This window comes from Planococcus citri, chromosome 5, assembly GCF_950023065.1.
Source record: "Planococcus citri chromosome 5, ihPlaCitr1.1, whole genome shotgun sequence".
Classification (NCBI taxonomy): Eukaryota; Metazoa; Arthropoda; class Insecta; order Hemiptera; family Pseudococcidae; genus Planococcus; species Planococcus citri.
Genome location: NC_088681.1, coordinates 37,037,035 through 37,056,211, shown reverse-complemented (window position 1 = coordinate 37,056,211; position 19,177 = coordinate 37,037,035). Strand labels below are relative to the sequence as shown.

The following is a 19,177-nucleotide window of genomic DNA, read 5'->3' as shown; positions in this document are numbered from 1 at the left end:
GCTTTCAGTAAGGAAATGAATAGATGCTGGAAAAAGACCTTGAAATCCTATTTTTCAGCTCTGGAATTTGATTTGTTGATCAAAATAAAATTTAATTACAAAAGCGGGCGCATACCTAAAGTTTGAAACATTTACCACGTGTTCGAAAACAATTGAAAAAATGGAAATTTTTGAATTGAAAAATAAACAACATGAAATACTTAGATAGGTACTTTTAAACAAGCATTTCCGTTTGAACGCGTGTGTTTCAGAAATTATTGTTTTTCAAATTGATCGTTTATTCAGCCGTGGAATATTTTGCATTCTGTTTTTTTTTTTCAAAATATGTACATTTTTTTCTAACTGATAAAAATGCACTAAAATGTTGTTTTTCGAATTCTTGTTTACAAATACAAGGTAGCTCTGTTTGTTTACCTACCAATCTATTCATTTTCATTACCTACTGATATTTCAAAACGCGAAGAGTTCTGCTCATAATTAAATTTATTATACCGGAGTAAATGGATGGTATAAGAAATATTTAACAAATGAAAATAAAATATCACACGATGTTAAATTGGAATAATAAAATTAAAAATTGAGATTCACAATAATTATTTGTAACTCTAGTAACGTTCAACGTTCCATAAATTCAATCTGAACCATTTTATCCGGTTTGTTGATTTGAATTGATATCGAATCCAGGACATCGTCTCCTTTCCATTCTAATTTATAACGTCTGATAATCTGCAAAATGGATATATTTTTTTTAATCACTGTTTAAAAACTGCCAGAAGGAAATGTGTATTACTATTTCAATGTTCGTTTCTTACGTTCATTAAAAATAATTGAAAATTCTGCTCAGCTAATCTCCTAGCTATACACGTTCTAGGTCCGTGTCCAAAAGGTAGAACCAAATAGGGATGGATATTTTTATAAAGATGATTTCCCCTGATCCATCTTTCTGGTTTAAATTCTTCAGGATTTTGGAAGTACTCTGGTAATCGGCATGTGATCTGATTCTGAGTCACAACAATCGTCTATTCATGATTGACATTGGAAAAAAAATTACTAAATTATACAACTTCATCATCGAGACTAAAAAATAGGAATAGTTTGGTCATCTTACTCCGGAGGGTACGAAGTATTCAGATAAGACAGCATCTTTAGCTAAAATCCTACCAACGCCGACTGATATTGGACTAAGTCTAAAAATCTCTTTAATCACTGCTCTCGTATACGTTGCTTGATTGAGCATTGTTTCGGTAATCGAATCATTCCGGGTCATCAACGAATTCAATTCTTCGAACATTATCTCTTGCTCGGGTATATTTCTGGATAAATGGTATAAACCAAATGCACTTGTATACGACATCTGTAAAAATGATTCGTATTTAATGAAATAAAAAAAGTAAAAAAAAGTACGACATAATGAAATAGCACAATACTGTGTGGATTCCTCCTAGAAGCAGATCAGCAGCCATGCCAATGACGTCTTTAATATCGAGTTCTTCATTAAGCAAATATTGCTTTAATAACGAGCGTTGAGCAGCACTGGGATTCTCCTCTAACTGAAGCACTTTTTTATAAACGAAGTCTTTAGCGATTCTGAAATTACACAATATTCGTTTAGTGATATTTTTTTGTATCCGAATAAAATGATTTTAATAAGCCACCTACTCTTCTAGATACAAATGAGCTTTGCAGAATTTCTTGTACAAAGGTGTGTCGAATTTTCTCCACAGCTGAGGCCCATTATCGGTTTTCAAAAGACTGCCATTAATCACAGCCACCGCATCGATCAACTCGGACATCTTCGAACCGGGTTCGATTTCTTTACCGCTAAAGCATCCCAGAAGCTCATCAAATGCAACTAGGCCAGTAACTGAAACATATAGGTACCTAGTTAATTTTTGATTATTGCAGAATTTATCCTAAAATGTTTACATGACTTACGTTCCAAGTATAATCTATCTAGTTCCGGTAAGAAATCATTTTGGTATTTTGATATTCTACATTCCATAAAATCTTTAATAACATAGTCGGATTTTGACAAATACGATCGTACGTTTTGAATTTTATTCAGATCTTTTTGAAAAATTCTGCGAAGTCGCCACCATTCTGGTCCATTACTGAAATCAATAATGTGGAAAAAAAATTAAAGAAATAAAAGTACCTTTTATGTGAATTTTTTGCTTTCCTTCTCCCTTCGTACTTTCAATCTCACTTACGTTGGAAGAAGTCCTCCAGAATTATACACTTCTGGTCTATCTAATCGATACTTTTGAAGAGCCAAATGACTTCTACGTTCTGGGTAACGACCTTCACATCGATACACCATTTCGATATCTTCAGGTTTAAATACCCATACCACAGGCAATCCTGGAATCATTTCTTCACGTACCAGCGGACCAAATTCTTTTAGTTTTAGGAAGCCATTCCAATGAAGCCTGTCAAATTTGTACTTTCCTATCGAGAAAAAACAAAACAAATTTACTATAGGTACCTACCTATACACATTATCTTTACTTTCTTCGGTCATTGTAACGACGACGTAGTTGTTTTCTTTCAAAAATTTATCAAATTTTAAAACAATAACGTAAATATTTACCTATCAATGGTAGATATTTCCATAAAGTTCCAACAATCGGCAGACATTTTGGTCCTGGTATTTCGTGAAATGGTTTCGGAGTTATCTGGGTAGAATATTTTCTGGGATATTTACATAAAAATCCGATGTTCGGTATTTTATAAATCATTTTGAGATTTTTCAATCCGCCTATTTCAGATCATTCTTTAGTCTCAAACTGTAACTAAAAAACAAAATTAAAAAAATCAAAATATCAGATATTTTCAGCGGCAAAGAATTATTTTTCGAATTTATAATATTCGAAAAAAAATTCATTTTCAAAATCCAGCCTCCTCCAACCCCTTATAGCTGGACCATTCCTCGCCGAATAATTAAAAAAAAATACAATCGATTCACAGAACAATTTATTATAAAATTCTGTACAAATTAATTGACACATGAATAAGTATAAAATCACAATTACAAAAAATAAACAAACCCGCCATATTTACATATACTTCTGATTATTTCTAATATTCTTCAACGCTTCATCAATACGTTCCAGTCCTTTCCTGTATTCAGAAAAAAAAATTAACTTATTCTCACTGCATTAGATAAATTTTTCGTATCGATTAAAAATTACCTCAACGCTCGATCAAATCCAACTCCCCGTTTATGTTCGACTTCTTTAATTTTTTCCAAGAACTGTGGAGTAAATCGAGCCACGAGATCGGGAGCAGTTCCAACAATATCGTGAAATAGATCGAACAATACTCGCGCATTAAATGCTAAATGTTCGTGACACAATCTTGAGAACAAATTCATAAGTTCGTTTCTGCGATTTTGAAAACAAATTAGATTTTAGCAGGTGATAAGAATTATGTAAATTTTCAATAACAAAAATCCATACCCTAAAGTTGTTTCGCTTCGTAACATATGCATGTCCATGATGAAATGTATTATGTCTTTAGATTCTCTTTTACATGGACTGAGGTCATCGCAGAACATAAACACGTCGCAGATGCTTTCCATAGCGAATTTTACGAAACATTCAATCACTTCGAGTGTATTTCTGTACATTCTTATTAGTTCGTTGAAGAATATCAGTGTCTAGAATCAAAAGAAACGTTCATGACGATTTTTCTCTTCAATAGACATGAAAGGGGGAAGGGTGTATGAAAATGAGATTACTTGATATGCGAACTGATGCGGTGATTTGGCTCTTTTTTTGATGTACGTGATGCATAGAACTTCAAGGATGGTTTTTCTAATGAGAATGCAATTTTCGCCGTTTTCGAAACATTTCAATATGGATAGTTTGGAATTGGAGCTCGCTGCTATGACACCTTTTGGAACAATTAAACGAGGCACGTAGATCGTAACCAGCTCCCGAATACTTCTCATAATATACGAATCATTCAATGGATCTGCAAGTAAAATATGATTAATATCATTTTTTCAAGAGATGAAGAGATCGAATAAGCTGAGAATACATTACCTAATTTGAATAAACCTTGAATATACAAGTGTATCGAATTTTTTATAGCTTCGCTTATTAAAGGATTTAACCTATTTTGAGGATTTCTGGCTTGGACGGATAGCAGCAATAAATCAAGAAGACATTGCAAAAGAGTATTCGATCGAGACTGTAAAAAAAAATAAATAAAACAGAACAAAAAACAAATAAATAATAATTCAACAATGTGAGATTTTTTGCTATTTTTTTAATATATTTGTTTACCTTGGTATACAATAAATTAGGAATTTTGAACATCATCAGACCGAAACTTTGATAAACGTGCGTCGTGATTTCAGACGATTTGGGCACTTTCAATATGTGATTAAGCCATCGATCAGTATTCGCAAAATATCCCGCTACTTGACTGTAGAGTCTGGTTCTGGACTGAAAATCCTGTGAAAAAAGATGAGAGATTTAGTTTGATGAGAAAATATTGAAAGCTAATTCATGATGAAATATTGAAAGAAACAAACCAGGACAGAGGTATATTTGCGTTCCAAAGATTTCAAAAATATCTCGAAGTGATCGCTATTTGCGTCGAACTCGACGTTTGTTTCGGAAAACAACGATTCGAGTTCTGGTAACGTGATTACATAATTTGTGAATTCGTTCAAGTCAGCTGTGCTGCTTTCAGAGCTCGGTGTCAAGATTGAACATCTGAGCCAACCCTAAAATGGAGAATTCTCAATTATTACGAGTTTTTGTCAAATAAAATAAAGCAAAGACGTCTTACCTTGATTAAAATAATGCTATTATTACTTAAGCAGTTATGCAAATGATTACTACGAGAGGTTTGACCGAGATATCGACATAATAATCTGAAAATTGATTTAAAATTTACAGTATAATATTTCATGAGGGTAGGGGCGATGACTTTATTTCTTCACAAGGATTAGATTCTCACCTTACATCGATCACATCACAGGTGATCATATAATTGAAAAAATCAACAGCTTTGGTTCGAACAGTTGAAGCAAAGCATGGTTTTAATGACAACGTAGTCAAAATGGCAGCGACATCAGCCACTTGATAAGGACTGGATGAACTGCAGCATTCTTTTTTCAAATATGGAATAAGGTGTTCCCATAATTCACCGTGCATCAAGAGCAATTGGTTATCTGTCAACAAAAAAGGTAAGTAGAACATTTTTCAGAGCATTTAGTTCTAAAAAAATCAACTAATTACCTTGACTAACGGGAATTTGTACCGATAATAACGAATTAAGTTTATTTATTAGAGTAAGCAAAGACTCTAGAAGACGATTAGCATCTGATTCTCCACAAATTGACAAATACTGAGGGATCCAATTTCCTAAAAAAAAGAAAGATTCTGATTAAACTGAATCAATAAAATCTATGTTTTAAAAACAGTGTAAATTCACCTATAAAAATATACTGTCCCAGTTCTAAATTATTTGTACAATCGATAAGATCTTGGAACCCTTCGGAAAAAATTCTCATCAAATTTAAGCAATCGTGCTGAGCTGCCGCTGAGTCAACCATATCCAGTAGAGAATTAGAAACACCGCTGATATCTTGATTACGCTCAGCAAACAAGAGAACCAAAGATATGTGAACTTTCCAAACCAATTGTAGACGTTTATGATCCAGAGAGTCGAGTGGTAACAATTTCAAGAACGATTGTAACTTCGTGCTCTGTAATAAAAAAAATGAAAATATCAGAACACAAAATTTTCTCTTCAAACATATTTTCAATGAAATTTACGAACCACTTCTTGTAAATCGGCAGTCATAGCTAATGTGATGAATAAAGCGATAAAGTGATACAATCCTGTCTCATTTAGAGTAGCCAATTTGGCGGCGGAAAATTTCGAATAAATTCGTCCTTTCAACTGATTCCAAAATCGTGGGGTCTCTTGCCATTTACGAAGACTGCGTCCTATCAGGGGAAAAAATAAAATATTAGGTAATTTATTCGATAAAACTTTTATAAACTGAAATCATTACCTAATAATCGAAGAAATAAATGAAAACTGTCGGCATTTCTTTCAGGTTTTGCGGTATCGAGTCTTGAGTTTATCTGAGTCAATAAACCGAGAGCACTTTTGCTGAAAATGAAAATAATTGAATTCGTTACCCTGGTATATGAGAAAAAAAAAAGAATCGTATCTCACCTAATAACCGCCAATCCACCAATATTACCACCAGGAATGAAAAATTGTAAATTTAGTTTCTTATGGAAGTACTCCCATAGTAAGATTAGAGGTTCGGTTCTCATTTCCCAGTCGAATTTTAATATGCTCTCTATTAAATTGAGATATATTCGCATTTGTGATTCTGGTATATCGGCGTTGACACAGCATTTCAAAACAGTTTCAAGTAGTTGGTAATTGTTTCTGGATTCCTGTAAAAGTAATTCATCACGTCAAAAGGACAAGTGATAAGCGAATAGGTAAGACAGTATGACATTATGAAACCGATCTTACCGATTTATCAATTTTGTATAATTTTCCTAAATCTTTCAATAACCAGAGTATGAAAGCTGTAGGATTCGAACAGGTGTATTTACGAGGTATACTCAAAACTGAGCAGTTTGTAGGTTCTGGTTCGGTATTTGGGCTCAATATGTCGTCACAAATGCGATTTACCAACATCCAAAAAGACTAAAACATATACACGCATAAATTAGTCGTCATCTCGCTATGAATAAATCGACGAATTCAATGTTCAAATTCTCACCATAGATTCCTTATTACTATGCAATTTGTCAGATGAGTACTGCAAAAGTTTCCAAAATTCTCGAATACAAGTACAAGTGAATAACGGTTTGACGTATAAATCATTAATCTGCACGGTTTGGAATCGCTTCAACGCAATTGTAATTAAATCGGAAGTCACCATTAATAAATTATTATCTAGTGTTTCATAAGTCAATACGTCACGGTGGTAGTACTGACTCTCTTCGCTATCGTTTTTAAAACGTTGCTTGAACGAAATGAGTTGATAGAGAAGCGTTACGTGAAGCCATCTGATATCAAGTTGACAGTGAAAAAAATGATAGGATGCTTGAGCGGACTGTAAATTGAAAATATTAGAATACCAAAATAATAGAACTGATGGAGAAGGATATCTACTTACTCTATCACCCGATGAAGAAGCTGAATAATTTATAACGTAATCCGGAATACTAGTAATGGGTCCGCACAGTAATCGAAAAGTTGTCAACTCTTCGTATAATTTTGGAACCAGAGACTCAGCTAGCCATTTGTACTTATTACATATACATATTCTAACAAGAAAAATATATTTATCAGAAAAAAGTGAAAATTACAGGCGATTCCACAATGCAATCTCACCTCTGTACATAGTTTCGTACATATAGTAGAAAATTCACGATATCTTCCCTGGATTTAGCATAATTTACAGTCTTTCGAGTTGTTGTCACATTCATTCCCAAACTGTTCACATTCATCGTCGATGCACAGTCCAATTGCATAAATGATGCTCTAAAAATAAGATTAGATACAATCAGACTTATGTATTTCAACATCATATAAGCATTCATACTAGGGCTTACTTAGCTAATCGAAACACCTCATCTGTTTCTTTCAACAACGCTGATCCTTTGTCAAAGTTCAACCCAAACAGGTTAATTGTACTGAAATTAACGTCGAAAACTACTGCATTAGAGTATTCTTGATCGAATAACTGTAAATCATTCTTCTTCACGTAACCATTCTCGTGAAAGGTATCATTATGTTCTGATAGTTCACCTTTACAGGTAAACATTCTAATATCCCAATCAGCTGTAAAAATAGCAAATTTTGAATAGAGGAACAAATAAATTCATCTATCGAGGGTCTCGTTTAAACTTACATATAACAGAAACATGATTCTTATCTAGCAATTGTTGTAAATTACTATTTTCTGAACTCTTTCTTCCGAATACCGGCGAACAAGGCGGTGTTATAACCCATTCATCAGACATTATCGGACCGCAATGGTAGATCACGAGGGAGTAGCGTTATTTCAACCATACAATCTTTGTTTCAAAGAAATATTCTTAATTCATCACTTCAATCACTTGGAAAATGTTACACAAATTCATTAAATTATGTGATAATGATAAAAAAAATCAAAAATATTTTTCCATTGAAGTTGTTGAAGAAAAAAATCTGCCGCGAAATTTAAAAAGTTGAAATTTTGTTCTTTGATTTTTGGCTTTTAAGGCAGAATGGCCAATCAGAGATCAGCAAAGTGTGACGTCACCTGTCTCTGCACTGACCTGAACGTATCCTGAGCCTGACCTGAAAATGCAAAAAAAAAATAAAAAATCTTTTGATAAAAAATTCGTAAATAATTTTCTAAAACTGAACAAAATTGAAATAATTGTGAAAATTATCCTGAAGGCTGAAAATATAAGTATTTTTGTTTTAAATCCGCTCAGTTTTGATTATCGTGAAAATTTAATTGTTATGATGACCTAAGAAGCTTTGCATTTGAATTGCATTTCTGCGTTTTACCAATATTCGTGGATGGTGAGTGAATCCCTCTAGACTACTTACTTTTGCTTCATTATACAATTTATCAGACAGCCCGGTAGAACTCTTATTTATAATTCATTCTCAAATTGTACCTTTGTTCAGGTGTACATTGAACCATGGCGGAAGCTCAACAATTGGTGACTGAAGTTCCTAGTAGCTTGAAGCAGTTAGCTAGACTGGTAGCTAGAGGGTTTTACACCATTGAGGATGCGCTTGTGGTCGATATGTTGGTTCGAAATCCTTGTATGAAGGAAGATGATATTTGTGAATTACTTAAATTTGAAAGAAAAATGTTAAGATCGAGAATAGCAGGACTCAAAAATGATAAATTTATTCAAGTAAGACTGCGCATGGAAACAGGACCAGATGGCAAAGCTCAAAAAGTCAATTACTATTTCATTAATTATAAGGTATGCATTATACGTATTGCACTGTCTTATCACGTTATTGAATAATTCTGGTTCACTTTACCGGTGTTTTTGAATTTTTAGACCTTTGTAAATGTAGTAAAATACAAATTGGATGTGATGCGAAAAAAGATGGAAACTGAAGAGAGAAGAGCAACAAGTCGGGCGAGTTTTATATGTCACAAATGTTGTAAAACTTTCACAGATTTAGAAGTAAATATAAATGAAGATTACGTATTCGATATTTTTCGTATCTCTTGCATCATTCTTATAATGAAATTGATTCCAGGCTGATCAGCTATTCGATATTACAACAAATGAATTCCGATGCACATTTTGTTACGATATTGTCGAAGAAGATCTATCAGCTTTGCCAAAACACGATTCAAGATCGATGATCGCCAGATTTAATAGTCAATTTGAACCATTGTATGTTTTGTTAAGAGAAGTCGAAAGATTAAGACTGGCTCCTGAATTACTGGAACCTGAACCTGTCGACATATCTTCTATTTTAGGGTATATATTTCTACTTATTCATTTCCCTGTGGACGTATTCGAATCTTACCAAATGTTTTTATGTGGTACACAGTAAGGATAGTAAAACAGCTCTAAATCGACCTGGAGATCAAGTTTGGTCGGGTGAAGCAACTAGACACAAGGGACCAGAAAAAACCGAAGTTGCTATAACCATCGGCGATGAAAGTTCGTCGGCTGAAGGAAAAGAAGCACCTAAAGAAAGACCAGTTTGGTTATTAGAAAGTACCGTTATCGATGCTGAAACCAGTCAAGTGAGTGTACTCGTGTTGAATTTAAGAAAATTTAGAATTTATCGTAATCTGATGATAATTATTTTCCTCGAAACTTAGGCGAGTATGATGCTAGACGATGCTACCACGTCAGCCCCGACCGCTGCGCCTAGTAGCTCTGCTACGAATACTAAAAATACAGAAGATATTATGTCTGTGTTATTACAACACGAGAAACGTGGCGGTTCTCAGAATCAAACCAATTTAGCCGCTGCCAGTATAAAGAATAATGAAGAAAGTAGTGATTCCAGTGGCGATGAACCTGATCAAATGGGAATTCCTGACTTCTACAATCCTTACCCTGGTACAATTTACTTCTGCAGATATAATTCAAATTGTTCATTTCTACGATCGCGGGATTTTTTTGAAAAAAGTTCTGCGATCGTAGACATGGCTACAACAAGTGTTAAAATTTTAAAAATAGTATTGATTAATAACGTACTTGAAAACCATTGCAGGTAATAGTAACGGCGATGGTGATGATGATGACGACGAAGTGCCAATGATTCCTGTCGGTAGTCGCCGTATACCGGTGACAGATATCGATGAAAGTATTGTCAGTCAAATGACTCAAGAAGAAAAAAGTCATTATATCCAAGTTTTCCAAGAATACTACGACGATACGCTCGCCTAATCATTTTCTCAATCTGAATGCACGAGTATTTCCTCAAACGAATATTTTATTCGTACTCGGCATGCAATTGTTAAAATTCTAACTGTGGAGCAGTAAAAAATTTGAACATTTTTTTCATGAGCTTGATAAGCTAACAAAAAGTAGGTAAACTTTTGCAAATTTTCATACTTTTTTTTCAAGTAGCTTAAAATCGTATAATAAGTTGTTGTACTTTTAATAAAAATTTGTTACGAGTTTGTTTTTGTTTTTGTTAAACTATTATCTATAATGATCTAATTCAACTAATTCGATGTATATGACCGCAGGTGACATTTTGATGGTTTTTTGCCTTTAATGGCCTAAATATTACCATCGAGTTACATAAACATCGCATTTATGTGAAACGACAACATCATTAATGGAAACAATTAACTTATTTTCATCGTTTCTATATAAATAGGAAGGAAGACCATCGAATTTATACAGTTGTGATTTGTGAGTCAGTAGTAAATGTTTTACGAATTTTTCATCATGAAATTGGTACGTTCGGTGTTAATTTAGTTCGTTACTCATTTCGAAGTGTTCTTTACTCATCTCAATTTCCAAATTTCTATTTTTAGTTGATCGTTGTTGTTTTCGCTTGTCTGAGCTGCGCGCTCGCTGCCCCAGTCGCAGGACCGAACCCCAACGCAGCTCCTGAACCATCTCCTTACAATGCCTACTACAGCACCTATTCTGGATACTATCCGTATTATGCTCCAGGCTATCTAAGCCCTGACTTCGGGCTCGCTGGATCGTCATCATATAGATATGCGTACAAGTAAGAATGCATATTATTTTGAAATAAGTAGGTATATTTTTTTTTTCTTTTTTAAAAATAATGTTCATCTTGTAATTTTCTTTTTAGTTACATTCCCAATAATTATGGAGTACGTTATGGCACACCATATCCGTATGCTATCTATTGATTTTCTTTATACGTTTCGAGATGCTATCGAAAATCATCTGTTAAACATATCCGCAACATTTTATAGTAAACTTAATGAAATATTTCATTTATAATACGTTTGTACAAAAACCAATTTTTTTACTTTGCGAAGAGTGGTGCCTCAATGCTCACACTATTCGCAAATTATTAAAGATGAATATTCAATTACGCTTTGACTTTGATTTCAATTTTATTTAGTACCTACTTAGACCTACTCTCTTCAGCTCGCCTAACTCGTCTGTATGCATAATTTTTGCGAGCAATTAATGTGGATGATTAATTATTGATTTCAATTGATAGATACAGATAGGCACCAGGTAGGTAGGTACGTTGATTTTGAATATTTTGCTGATTTATTATTAACTTTCTTTGATCAGTTTGATCCTTGAAAACTGGAGAAACGATTCAAAATTTCAAAAGTGTTGAATAATGAACCATTAACAAGCACCTTATTTAGCCAGTGATACCCTCGTTCGCGTTCATTCAGAACGGGCCATATTTTTTTTTTTTTTTTGAAACTTTTAATTCGAAAGTTGAACAAACAGCGTTTGTCCACTCGCAGCGCTGTTTTGATTTTGGACGACGACATGCACGATGTGATAAGAGACAGAAAAGTTGATAAGTGTCCTAAATTCTGCGAAAATGACCGCAAAAAGTACTCAAACTCAAATATTTCAAATTCGAAAACAAAAGTTATAAATTGTGCATATAGTAACTATTCTAGTACTCAATAATGAACACCACATATTTACATTACTCAAAAAAATCCATACTCATTGGTAAGTTTTGCAAGAAATACTCTACCCCCTATCCAAATCCATTATGTCTGTTTTATCGTCAACAAAACACTGGCGTTCTGTCTCCTTTAAAAAAGTATGACCTTAAGGTATCAGAAAATAAATTACTTAATGATGAATTCCAAAGAAACATCATATCTAAGTTGGAAAACGTTTACGAAAATTTGCAATCCTACAAACCACCGAAGAAAGGTTTCATGTGGAAGTTCATTCCTAAGAAGAAACGTATTCTGAATCAGCCCAGAGGAATTTATTTGTACGGTGCTGTTGGTGGCGGTAAAACCATGTTGATGGATTTATTCTACAGCTGTTGCAAGGTAACATATTAATATTGAATTCCATTTGGAAAAAATCATATCATTTATAGCCTCCTGTTTCTAGATGGATGAAAAAAGACGAGTCCATTTCAACGAATTTATGATTGAAGTCCACTCTCATATACATGAAGTGAAAAAAACGATGGCAGAACGCGATCCGAAATCAGATAAACCGTCACCATTTGACCCTATTCCTCCAGTAGCTGAATTAATTAGCAGTAAAACATGGTTACTGTGTTTTGATGAATTTCAGGTACCAATATTGGGTATGAAAATTATCGTTATTGGATTACTTTGAATTAATTGTTCATTTTTAACTAGGTCACAGATATTGGGGATGCTATGATACTCAAGAGGTTGTTTACCGAATTATTCGATAATGGAATTGTGGTTATTGCTACGAGCAATAGAGCTCCCGATGACCTTTACAAAAATGGATTGCAAAGAGTGAATTTTGTACCCTTTATTCCTATTTTAAAAGCTCACTGCGAAGTGGCCTGTTTAGACTCCGGTATTGATTACAGAATGAAAAATATCGGCGGTGAAAATCACGCTTATTTTATGTAAGTTTTATCAAGTATCACGTTCTTGAAGTTTGGTAGTCTAATGTGTTTAATAATTTCAGCCTTTTTTTCTTTTCAGAAAATCTGACTGTGATGCGAATGAGCAATTGAATTCAGTTTTTAAATATCTCTGTTCTTTAGAAAACGATATAGTTCGACCTCGAACGCTCACTTTTATGGGTAGGAATGTTACTTTTAAGAAAGCTTGCGGACAAGTCCTAGATTCTAGTTTTGATGAGCTTTGTGATCGAGTAAGTTGTGATTTTATTTCTAGAGAAAATGGATTGAGAATATTTTTTGATCATTTCGTCGTTTTTTTCTAGCCTTTAGGTGCCAGTGATTACCTTCAGCTTAGTCAAGCTTTTCATACTATTATTATTAGAGATGTGCCTCAACTTCGTTTAGAATTAAGAAATCAAGCCAGAAGATTTATCACGATGATAGATACTTTCTATGATAATCATGTAAGTTTTTATCGTATTAATTCCTGTGTTAATTCATTACCTGTGGAGTGAGTGTTGACTTGAGTACTTTTATGTCTTAGGTAATTATTTTCATCAGTGCTGACGTCCCTATACAAGTATTATTTTCTAAAGATACTAGTCACGATACTAGAGATGAAATGAGAACGTTGATGGATGATTTGGATATTCAGCATGGAAGCGTATGTCAAATTTACCTTGCTCGTAAAAATAGCTCAAATTTATATTCAATAATTTTATTGACACGATTTCAGGAGAACGCTTCTTCAAACATTTTTACTGGACATGAGGAGTTGTTCGCGTGTGACCGAACGTTATCACGATTATCAGAAATGCAAACACCCAGTTACAGAGATCGCGAAAAATTGAGACAACTTTAATAATTGACAATTTGAAATTTGAATTGAACCCACCGACCATATAGTTACCTTCATCATTTCATTTTAATTTATTTACTAATTCATTTCAATTAATTTTCCTGGTTCCTGGTATATTGTACGGTGTGTGGAAATATATATTTGTTTTTGTTTATTCAGTTTCATTTCAATAAAAAAGAAAAAAAAACAACTAAAAACTTCTTAATGAAAATTTATTAACATAAGCTTTCGAAGGAGGGAGAGGAAATGAAAAATACAAAATAGTAATTCTAATAACGGTATAGTTTGTTAAAAATCTGCTATGGTGTTACTTATTTCTTTTTCTCATTTGTACAATCATCGAAGTCTCGATATAAATATATCATACATTCGACTTGAGTATACGGTAAAACATATTATTCAAATGGAAATTAAACTGAAAAATTGGATGGTCTGGATTGAGATTGGCCTAAATCATCTTCTCCGGCAAAATTGACTTTTTTAATGTAGGCAGAATTGAGCTCTACGGCTTCTTTCATGGTTCTTATCTGCTGATCGATTTGACCACAATTGTCGATCTACAAGAAAAACACGGAGCGATTAAATTGTCGGAATCCTTTTAAAAGTTCAAATGAAAATAAATACTCACCTTTTGCTCAATTTCTTCTAATACTTTCGGGTTATTATATTTTTCCGGATCTTCGTGGAAAATCACCATGCCATCTTTGATATTGATCGTGGCAAATATTTCGTCACTTTTGATCTAAGAGAAATAAAATAAAAATACGTACACATTGGAAACAAAAATGAAAAAACTCCGTCACTAATTTAAAGTTGATCATTACCATATCGACAATATAAGATTCGGCTTGTTCTACACCTTCTAATTTAGCTCGATTCGAGACATCCACTAAGGATAAAGTAAGGAAGGTTTTGGTCAGTCTATGGATATTTCTTTTGTACAAAGATGCCAACACTTGCTTAGCTAAGCCCATATTATTGTCTCTGCAATAAAAATATCATTGAAAAACACTGGATAATAAATTAAGAGATGAATTGAATCGTAGAAATACCTGTTAAGTGTTTCTGTATGTTTACTAATACAATTTCGGACTTCTTCGTAGCTACTTGTTTGGTAAGCGGTGGATAGTTCTGTGTATGCTTGACTTAGAGGCCTGATGAAACGACCTAATACTTGAGAAGTATGTTTTGGTACGTTGATCATCTACGAAAAATATTCAAATCAATAGATAGGATATTCCAAGTGAGCTGAAGAATTTTTTTTTAAAAACGTACTTTTCCATTGATGATGAGGGAAATTAGGATATATTTTTTATACGCTTCTAACATGATGTGAGATACAGTCATAGCCGGAGTAGTGATAACTATTTCAAAGAAATATAAAGCTCGTTCATAATTTTTCACAGCTGCGTAAACCATACCACCGTAATAATAATAGAGCAAGAAACTCTTCGTATCGAAATTCTGTCCGCCCTGGAAAACAAAACCTCGATCAACATAGAGAATAATTACTACGTTTACACTACAATAACGAGACTCACTTCCTTAGAAATTGTAGTAATATCTCTGTTTAAGACTTGAATCGCTGGTTTGAAATTCTTACTGAGCAAACAAAGCAGACATAATTCCGAATGTAAAGTCGTCAACTGGGTAGGGGATTCTTGTAATTTCGTTATAGCTCTTTCTAACGTATAAATTCCACTTTCGGGTTTTCTCGATTCTATGATTGTCCGAGTGTACAGATGAAATAAATCGGCAACTGAAACATGTTGATTAAATCAAAACTCAAAAGATTTACTCGTGCCGGTAACAGCAGGGAAAACTTACAAGTTTCCGGTACGATTTGCACTTGATTTGCGTTCGCATTAATCGCAAAATCCGTGAGTTGGGTGAATAAAGCACTGTTGAATTGATTATTCGTATGCACAGCGTTCATTTTAACAATCAAAATGGCAAGTATGGCCATGGTATGGTTTTCCAAATTGAATGTTTCCAACAACGAGTCGAGCTGATCGATTTGAGCAACGAGGAGTTCGTTAGATTTATTCAACAACTCGCATAGATCGCTGAATTTGCCTGAAATAGATGAAATGTCGCAGTAGTTAACTAGAAATATGAACTTTATGGATATTTGATGATATAAAAGATTACAATAGGAATTTCAGCATTACCATTCACTGTGTAGGCTTCCACCTGACTCACGAACTCCTCGAGATTAGTGACCGCGGCCATTTCCAATCAAAAAACAACCAGTTTATCCAAAGAATTACTCAACTCTCACACTGAATTTCATACAAATTAAACTAATTATTACAAAATATAACGAAATCTGTTTTTAAAAATATGGTAATCGCCGAATTTTCATGAATTGTGATTTCCAAGAAAAATTTTTTCGACTTTTGTAATCAAGTGTTTTGTACAACTTGCTGTTTTCACAACATGACATTCGTGTGTTCTCGCGAATGATTCGTTCGAAGACGCGCGTTCTTTCAATGATTCTCATCCGTTTGAGCTTCAAACGAATGAGAAAGAATTGAATTCAAATTTTAAAAAAAGAACGAATCTGTTCTTGTTGATTTTTCAAAATTGTAAAAAAAAATGATAGGAAAGCATTTTTCAAAAAATTATTTTTCTATTTTTTTCGTACCCTTTGTGACATGAATTTGATTTGAGAATAGTGAAATGAGAATTGAAAAGTATAGATAATTAATTATTCAGTTTAATTGATAAATGACTACTCTCAGAATGATACTTGATCTGAACGTTCATTCGCGGTAATGCTACTCATACGAACGAAAAATTGTAGTAGTTTTGTTGGTGTCCGAATTCCGAAATCGTCTTATCTCATTGACGATTCTAACGATGGCTGTTCCCAGTTCCTTTGAGCATTTTTCATCAATACAACGACAATAAGTAAATCATTATCACATCCTGAATACATTCGACTAGCAGTGGCTGAAAACATACCCTCAGTACATCAAAAAAATGCTCCTTTGAATTATTGGTGCACCAACTCGGATTCAACATTCGGGTACTGACGTTTCGCAAGAAGTGGTTGATAAGAAAAAGAAACTTTGTATAGACTGTATCGAAGATATTCTCGAAGTACAGAGGGTCAAAGAGCAACTTGCTGCCAGATTAGATGCTCCTAAAAAACCTGCTGTCAATAATATTTAATCTTTATCAGAAACTATGTCCATTGAAAAGATCTCTCCTGCAAGTAAGAATTTTACGTATATTTTCAAGTTATTTTTCAACTAATAACTACCATCTGTTCCCATACAATCCTATTTTCATCTAATTATTATTCATTACGCAGTTATAAATATGTATAACGAAGGCTGGCTTAATGAAGTACACGTTAACGAATGGACAGTGTTGGAACGTGCTAAACTATTCGATCAAAAACCGAACAACGTCTACAAAACCTTAGAATCTCTTCTGTTGTTGAAGTCAGTTACATTAATCGATTACAGTACGTTATTTGGCGACGATTCTTTTTCAAATGTGACAGCTCTTGTTAATAAGGTAATCATGGACTGCAGATGATTTCACGATGTTAATTTATTGTACTAATGCATGTTTTCCGTTTCATTTTCAGGGTGCTCGGCCACTCTCTGAGAAACTATTTCAAAAAGCGCTGAGCTCTGTTACAACTTCAATCAAAAACATCATCAAGACCCAGACGCTGAGAAAAAGTTCAGTGGTAGTGAGTATCGATACAACCGATGATAATTTCAATTTTAAAGTAACCGAACAAGCCGATACTTCGTTGAATGAGCAATATGGATTAACTGACCATGAACTGATTGAAGTTAAGCAGCTCTTGAAAGCTTTTCATTTACATGATGAAAAATCACTGAGCGAATCCCTGGCTGAATTCTTATACTTGGGAGACGATTCAACTGGTATGTGCAACGCTAGTTGATTTTACATTTTCAAATCATTTTCGAGGTTTGACCAATTCCGATAATCATTTTGTAGATTGCAAGAACGAAACGAAGAAGACCATAAGGGTTGGAGCATTATGTATTTATCCGGCTTTTGTTAGTGTTGTTGCCGATTCGTTAAGAGCCAAGAAACTTCTCGTGTCAAGCAAATCAACAGGTTGATAACTTATTTATGATCGTGTTCTAGTTTATTCGCGACTTATTTGTATGCTAATTCGTACCATGTTTTGGCGATTCTATCGACTTAATTAATTCTGAAGATACTTAGCGGAAATTTCGGTCTGAGAGATTCGATCTTATCGAAGAGTTATTTAATTTTGTGAACTTAAAAGATTCCTAGAATGGGTTCGATTTTGCGAGCATTACTTTATTAATTTGAATTTTGTTCGTTTGTTTTCAGAAGGTTCAAATAACAGCTCAAATGGGATTCCGATCGCTTCCGGTAATTTTTCTCACGCATTTATAATTCAAAACGAACATCGTATTACAAACCTTTAATTAATTTTCCAGTTGCTGCCGCTTTTCCCAGCGGTTTGTATCCGTTGGAATCTAAAATTAGTGAGATTAATTTCGCTACTCGAAATGGAGCTACTGAAATCGATATCGTTATCAGTAGATACTTAGTACTGCAACATCGCTGGACTGAATTATTTGAAGAAATCAAAGCTCTCAAGGAAGCATGTGGTAGTGCAAAAATGAAAACAATCTTGGCTGTGGGTGAATGCGGTTCATTAGAGAATGTTTATAAGGCTTCAATGGTTGCCATGATGGCAGGGACTGATTATATTAAAACTTCTACTGGTACGTTGACACGTTTAATTTTAGAAAATGCAATTTCTCGAGTTCATTTTATTTGCCATTATAGGTAAGGAAGCCGTGAATGCTACTTTCACCTCAGGACTTGTGATGTGTCGTGCGATTAAAAATTTTTATATCAAGACTGGCAAAAAGGTAAATTATTTTCTTTATTTTGAAATACCATAACTTTGCTTCAATTGGTAACTTTTTAAATTAATATGTTCAGATTGGTTTTAAACCTGCCGGTGGAATACGTACGGCAGAAGATTCATTAAAATGGATCAACCTGGTAATCACCGAATTGGGCGCTGATTGGTTATCGTTGTTTAGAATCGGAGCTTCCGGTGTATTGAAAAGTATCGAACAAAGGTTACATCATATTAATCCGTGACTGATATTATTTTAAGCTTGTCGTATATAGTAAGTAATAAAATTTTTCACATTATTTATACCAATTACGTACTGAGTTTTATTATACAGTATGCTCTCGATAACTCTAAACTCTTTT

General features: G+C 33.8%; 7 protein-coding genes across 9 annotated transcripts; 4 read left to right on the top strand and 3 right to left on the bottom strand.

Moving 5' to 3' along the window:
• Positions 1-534: 534 nt before the first annotated feature.
• Positions 535-2,894, bottom strand: LOC135849429 (cytochrome P450 302a1, mitochondrial-like). Its single transcript, XM_065369869.1, has 8 exons — positions 2,591-2,894; positions 2,211-2,448; positions 1,936-2,111; positions 1,660-1,864; positions 1,428-1,587; positions 1,109-1,354; positions 813-1,019; positions 535-726 (listed from the first exon to the last, which is right to left on the bottom strand). Exons 1-8 carry the CDS (start codon positions 2,736-2,738, stop codon positions 616-618), a joined length of 1,491 nt encoding a protein of 496 aa, XP_065225941.1. The 5' UTR covers positions 2,739-2,894; the 3' UTR covers positions 535-615.
• A 61-nt stretch (positions 2,895-2,955) lies between these two features.
• On the bottom strand, positions 2,956-8,239 carry LOC135849427 (protein MMS22-like). The gene is made up of 20 exons (XM_065369867.1): positions 7,904-8,239; positions 7,605-7,833; positions 7,384-7,533; positions 7,166-7,316; positions 6,767-7,102; positions 6,514-6,690; positions 6,202-6,431; positions 6,035-6,135; positions 5,797-5,966; positions 5,449-5,722; positions 5,253-5,378; positions 4,972-5,185; positions 4,801-4,885; positions 4,541-4,735; positions 4,290-4,460; positions 4,047-4,194; positions 3,740-3,975; positions 3,459-3,658; positions 3,192-3,383; positions 2,956-3,120 (listed from the first exon to the last, which is right to left on the bottom strand). Exons 1-20 carry the CDS (start codon positions 8,013-8,015, stop codon positions 3,057-3,059), a joined length of 3,561 nt encoding a protein of 1,186 aa, XP_065225939.1. The 5' UTR covers positions 8,016-8,239; the 3' UTR covers positions 2,956-3,056.
• Positions 8,240-8,362: 123 nt separating this feature from the next.
• Positions 8,363-10,838, top strand: TfIIEalpha (transcription factor IIEalpha). 2 transcript variants are annotated; one of them, XR_010559534.1, is made up of 8 exons: positions 8,363-8,565; positions 8,674-8,981; positions 9,063-9,191; positions 9,268-9,494; positions 9,568-9,766; positions 9,845-10,088; positions 10,243-10,558; positions 10,724-10,838. XR_010559534.1 is itself a non-coding variant. In XM_065369873.1 (7 exons), the coding sequence occupies exons 2-7, from the start codon at positions 8,688-8,690 to the stop codon at positions 10,416-10,418; spliced, it is 1,269 nt and encodes a 422-aa protein (XP_065225945.1). In that variant the 5' UTR covers positions 8,363-8,565; positions 8,674-8,687; the 3' UTR covers positions 10,419-10,654. The 2 variants fall into 2 exon arrangements, 1 of the variants encoding a protein (XP_065225945.1); XM_065369873.1 differs by lacking the exon at positions 10,724-10,838 and having other exon boundaries at positions 10,243-10,654.
• A 13-nt stretch (positions 10,839-10,851) lies between these two features.
• On the top strand, positions 10,852-11,553 carry LOC135849436 (uncharacterized). Its single transcript, XM_065369878.1, has 3 exons — positions 10,852-10,937; positions 11,018-11,217; positions 11,305-11,553. The coding sequence occupies exons 1-3, from the start codon at positions 10,908-10,910 to the stop codon at positions 11,363-11,365; spliced, it is 291 nt and encodes a 96-aa protein (XP_065225950.1). The 5' UTR covers positions 10,852-10,907; the 3' UTR covers positions 11,366-11,553.
• Positions 11,554-11,926: 373 nt separating this feature from the next.
• LOC135849430 (putative ATPase N2B) lies at positions 11,927-14,075 on the top strand. Of its 2 annotated transcripts, XM_065369871.1 has the most exons (8): positions 11,932-12,164; positions 12,310-12,499; positions 12,564-12,752; positions 12,821-13,062; positions 13,142-13,313; positions 13,386-13,526; positions 13,607-13,726; positions 13,799-14,075. In XM_065369871.1, exons 2-8 carry the CDS (start codon positions 12,380-12,382, stop codon positions 13,922-13,924), a joined length of 1,110 nt encoding a protein of 369 aa, XP_065225943.1. In that variant the 5' UTR covers positions 11,932-12,164; positions 12,310-12,379; the 3' UTR covers positions 13,925-14,075. The 2 variants fall into 2 exon arrangements, with proteins under 2 accessions (XP_065225942.1, XP_065225943.1); XM_065369870.1 differs by having other exon boundaries at positions 11,927-12,499.
• Positions 14,076-14,116: 41 nt separating this feature from the next.
• On the bottom strand, positions 14,117-16,305 carry CSN3 (COP9 signalosome subunit 3). The gene is made up of 8 exons (XM_065369872.1): positions 16,093-16,305; positions 15,749-15,997; positions 15,463-15,680; positions 15,197-15,394; positions 14,974-15,125; positions 14,746-14,905; positions 14,550-14,663; positions 14,117-14,478 (listed from the first exon to the last, which is right to left on the bottom strand). Exons 1-8 carry the CDS (start codon positions 16,151-16,153, stop codon positions 14,332-14,334), a joined length of 1,299 nt encoding a protein of 432 aa, XP_065225944.1. The 5' UTR covers positions 16,154-16,305; the 3' UTR covers positions 14,117-14,331.
• Positions 16,306-16,548: 243 nt separating this feature from the next.
• On the top strand, positions 16,549-19,127 carry Dera (deoxyribose-phosphate aldolase). The gene is made up of 8 exons (XM_065369874.1): positions 16,549-17,141; positions 17,241-17,449; positions 17,523-17,829; positions 17,906-18,028; positions 18,272-18,313; positions 18,382-18,672; positions 18,737-18,822; positions 18,896-19,127. The coding sequence occupies exons 1-8, from the start codon at positions 17,114-17,116 to the stop codon at positions 19,058-19,060; spliced, it is 1,251 nt and encodes a 416-aa protein (XP_065225946.1). The 5' UTR covers positions 16,549-17,113; the 3' UTR covers positions 19,061-19,127.
• Positions 19,128-19,177: the final 50 nt, after the last annotated feature.

Excerpts from the sequence above, each read along its gene's own strand:
- LOC135849429 (XM_065369869.1), bottom strand. The coding sequence starts at position 2,738 with ATGATTTATAAAATACCGAACATCGGATTTTTATGTAAATATCCCAGA. Across the intron at positions 1,588-1,659 it reads GCTCATTTGTATCTAGAAGA|AATCGCTAAAGACTTCGTTT; the intron begins GTAGGTGGCTTA and ends GTGTAATTTCAG. Across the intron at positions 1,355-1,427 it reads TTCTAGGAGGAATCCACACA|ATGTCGTATACAAGTGCATT; the intron begins GTATTGTGCTAT and ends TCATTTTTACAG.
- LOC135849427 (XM_065369867.1), bottom strand. The coding sequence starts at position 8,015 with ATGTCTGATGAATGGGTTATAACACCGCCTTGTTCGCCGGTATTCGGA. Across the intron at positions 4,886-4,971 it reads TGTGATGTGATCGATGTAAG|ATTATTATGTCGATATCTCG; the intron begins GTGAGAATCTAA and ends ATCAATTTTCAG. Across the intron at positions 4,736-4,800 it reads ATAGCATTATTTTAATCAAG|GGTTGGCTCAGATGTTCAAT; the intron begins GTAAGACGTCTT and ends TCTCCATTTTAG.
- TfIIEalpha (XM_065369873.1), top strand. The coding sequence starts at position 8,688 with ATGGCGGAAGCTCAACAATTGGTGACTGAAGTTCCTAGTAGCTTGAAG. Across the intron at positions 9,192-9,267 it reads AAACTTTCACAGATTTAGAA|GCTGATCAGCTATTCGATAT; the intron begins GTAAATATAAAT and ends AATTGATTCCAG. Across the intron at positions 9,767-9,844 it reads TCGATGCTGAAACCAGTCAA|GCGAGTATGATGCTAGACGA; the intron begins GTGAGTGTACTC and ends CTCGAAACTTAG.
- LOC135849436 (XM_065369878.1), top strand. The coding sequence starts at position 10,908 with ATGTTTTACGAATTTTTCATCATGAAATTG. Across the intron at positions 10,938-11,017 it reads AATTTTTCATCATGAAATTG|TTGATCGTTGTTGTTTTCGC; the intron begins GTACGTTCGGTG and ends TTCTATTTTTAG. Across the intron at positions 11,218-11,304 it reads TCATATAGATATGCGTACAA|TTACATTCCCAATAATTATG; the intron begins GTAAGAATGCAT and ends TTTTCTTTTTAG.
- LOC135849430 (XM_065369870.1), top strand. The coding sequence starts at position 12,119 with ATGAACACCACATATTTACATTACTCAAAAAAATCCATACTCATTGGT. Across the intron at positions 13,314-13,385 it reads TTGATGAGCTTTGTGATCGA|CCTTTAGGTGCCAGTGATTA; the intron begins GTAAGTTGTGAT and ends GTTTTTTTCTAG. Across the intron at positions 13,527-13,606 it reads ATACTTTCTATGATAATCAT|GTAATTATTTTCATCAGTGC; the intron begins GTAAGTTTTTAT and ends TTTATGTCTTAG.
- CSN3 (XM_065369872.1), bottom strand. The coding sequence starts at position 16,153 with ATGGCCGCGGTCACTAATCTCGAGGAGTTCGTGAGTCAGGTGGAAGCC. Across the intron at positions 15,681-15,748 it reads GCAAATCGTACCGGAAACTT|TTGCCGATTTATTTCATCTG; the intron begins GTAAGTTTTCCC and ends AACATGTTTCAG. Across the intron at positions 14,479-14,549 it reads TAGAAGAAATTGAGCAAAAG|ATCGACAATTGTGGTCAAAT; the intron begins GTGAGTATTTAT and ends TTTTTCTTGTAG.
- Dera (XM_065369874.1), top strand. The coding sequence starts at position 17,114 with ATGTCCATTGAAAAGATCTCTCCTGCAA. Across the intron at positions 17,142-17,240 it reads TGAAAAGATCTCTCCTGCAA|TTATAAATATGTATAACGAA; the intron begins GTAAGAATTTTA and ends TTCATTACGCAG. Across the intron at positions 17,830-17,905 it reads CTTGGGAGACGATTCAACTG|ATTGCAAGAACGAAACGAAG; the intron begins GTATGTGCAACG and ends ATCATTTTGTAG.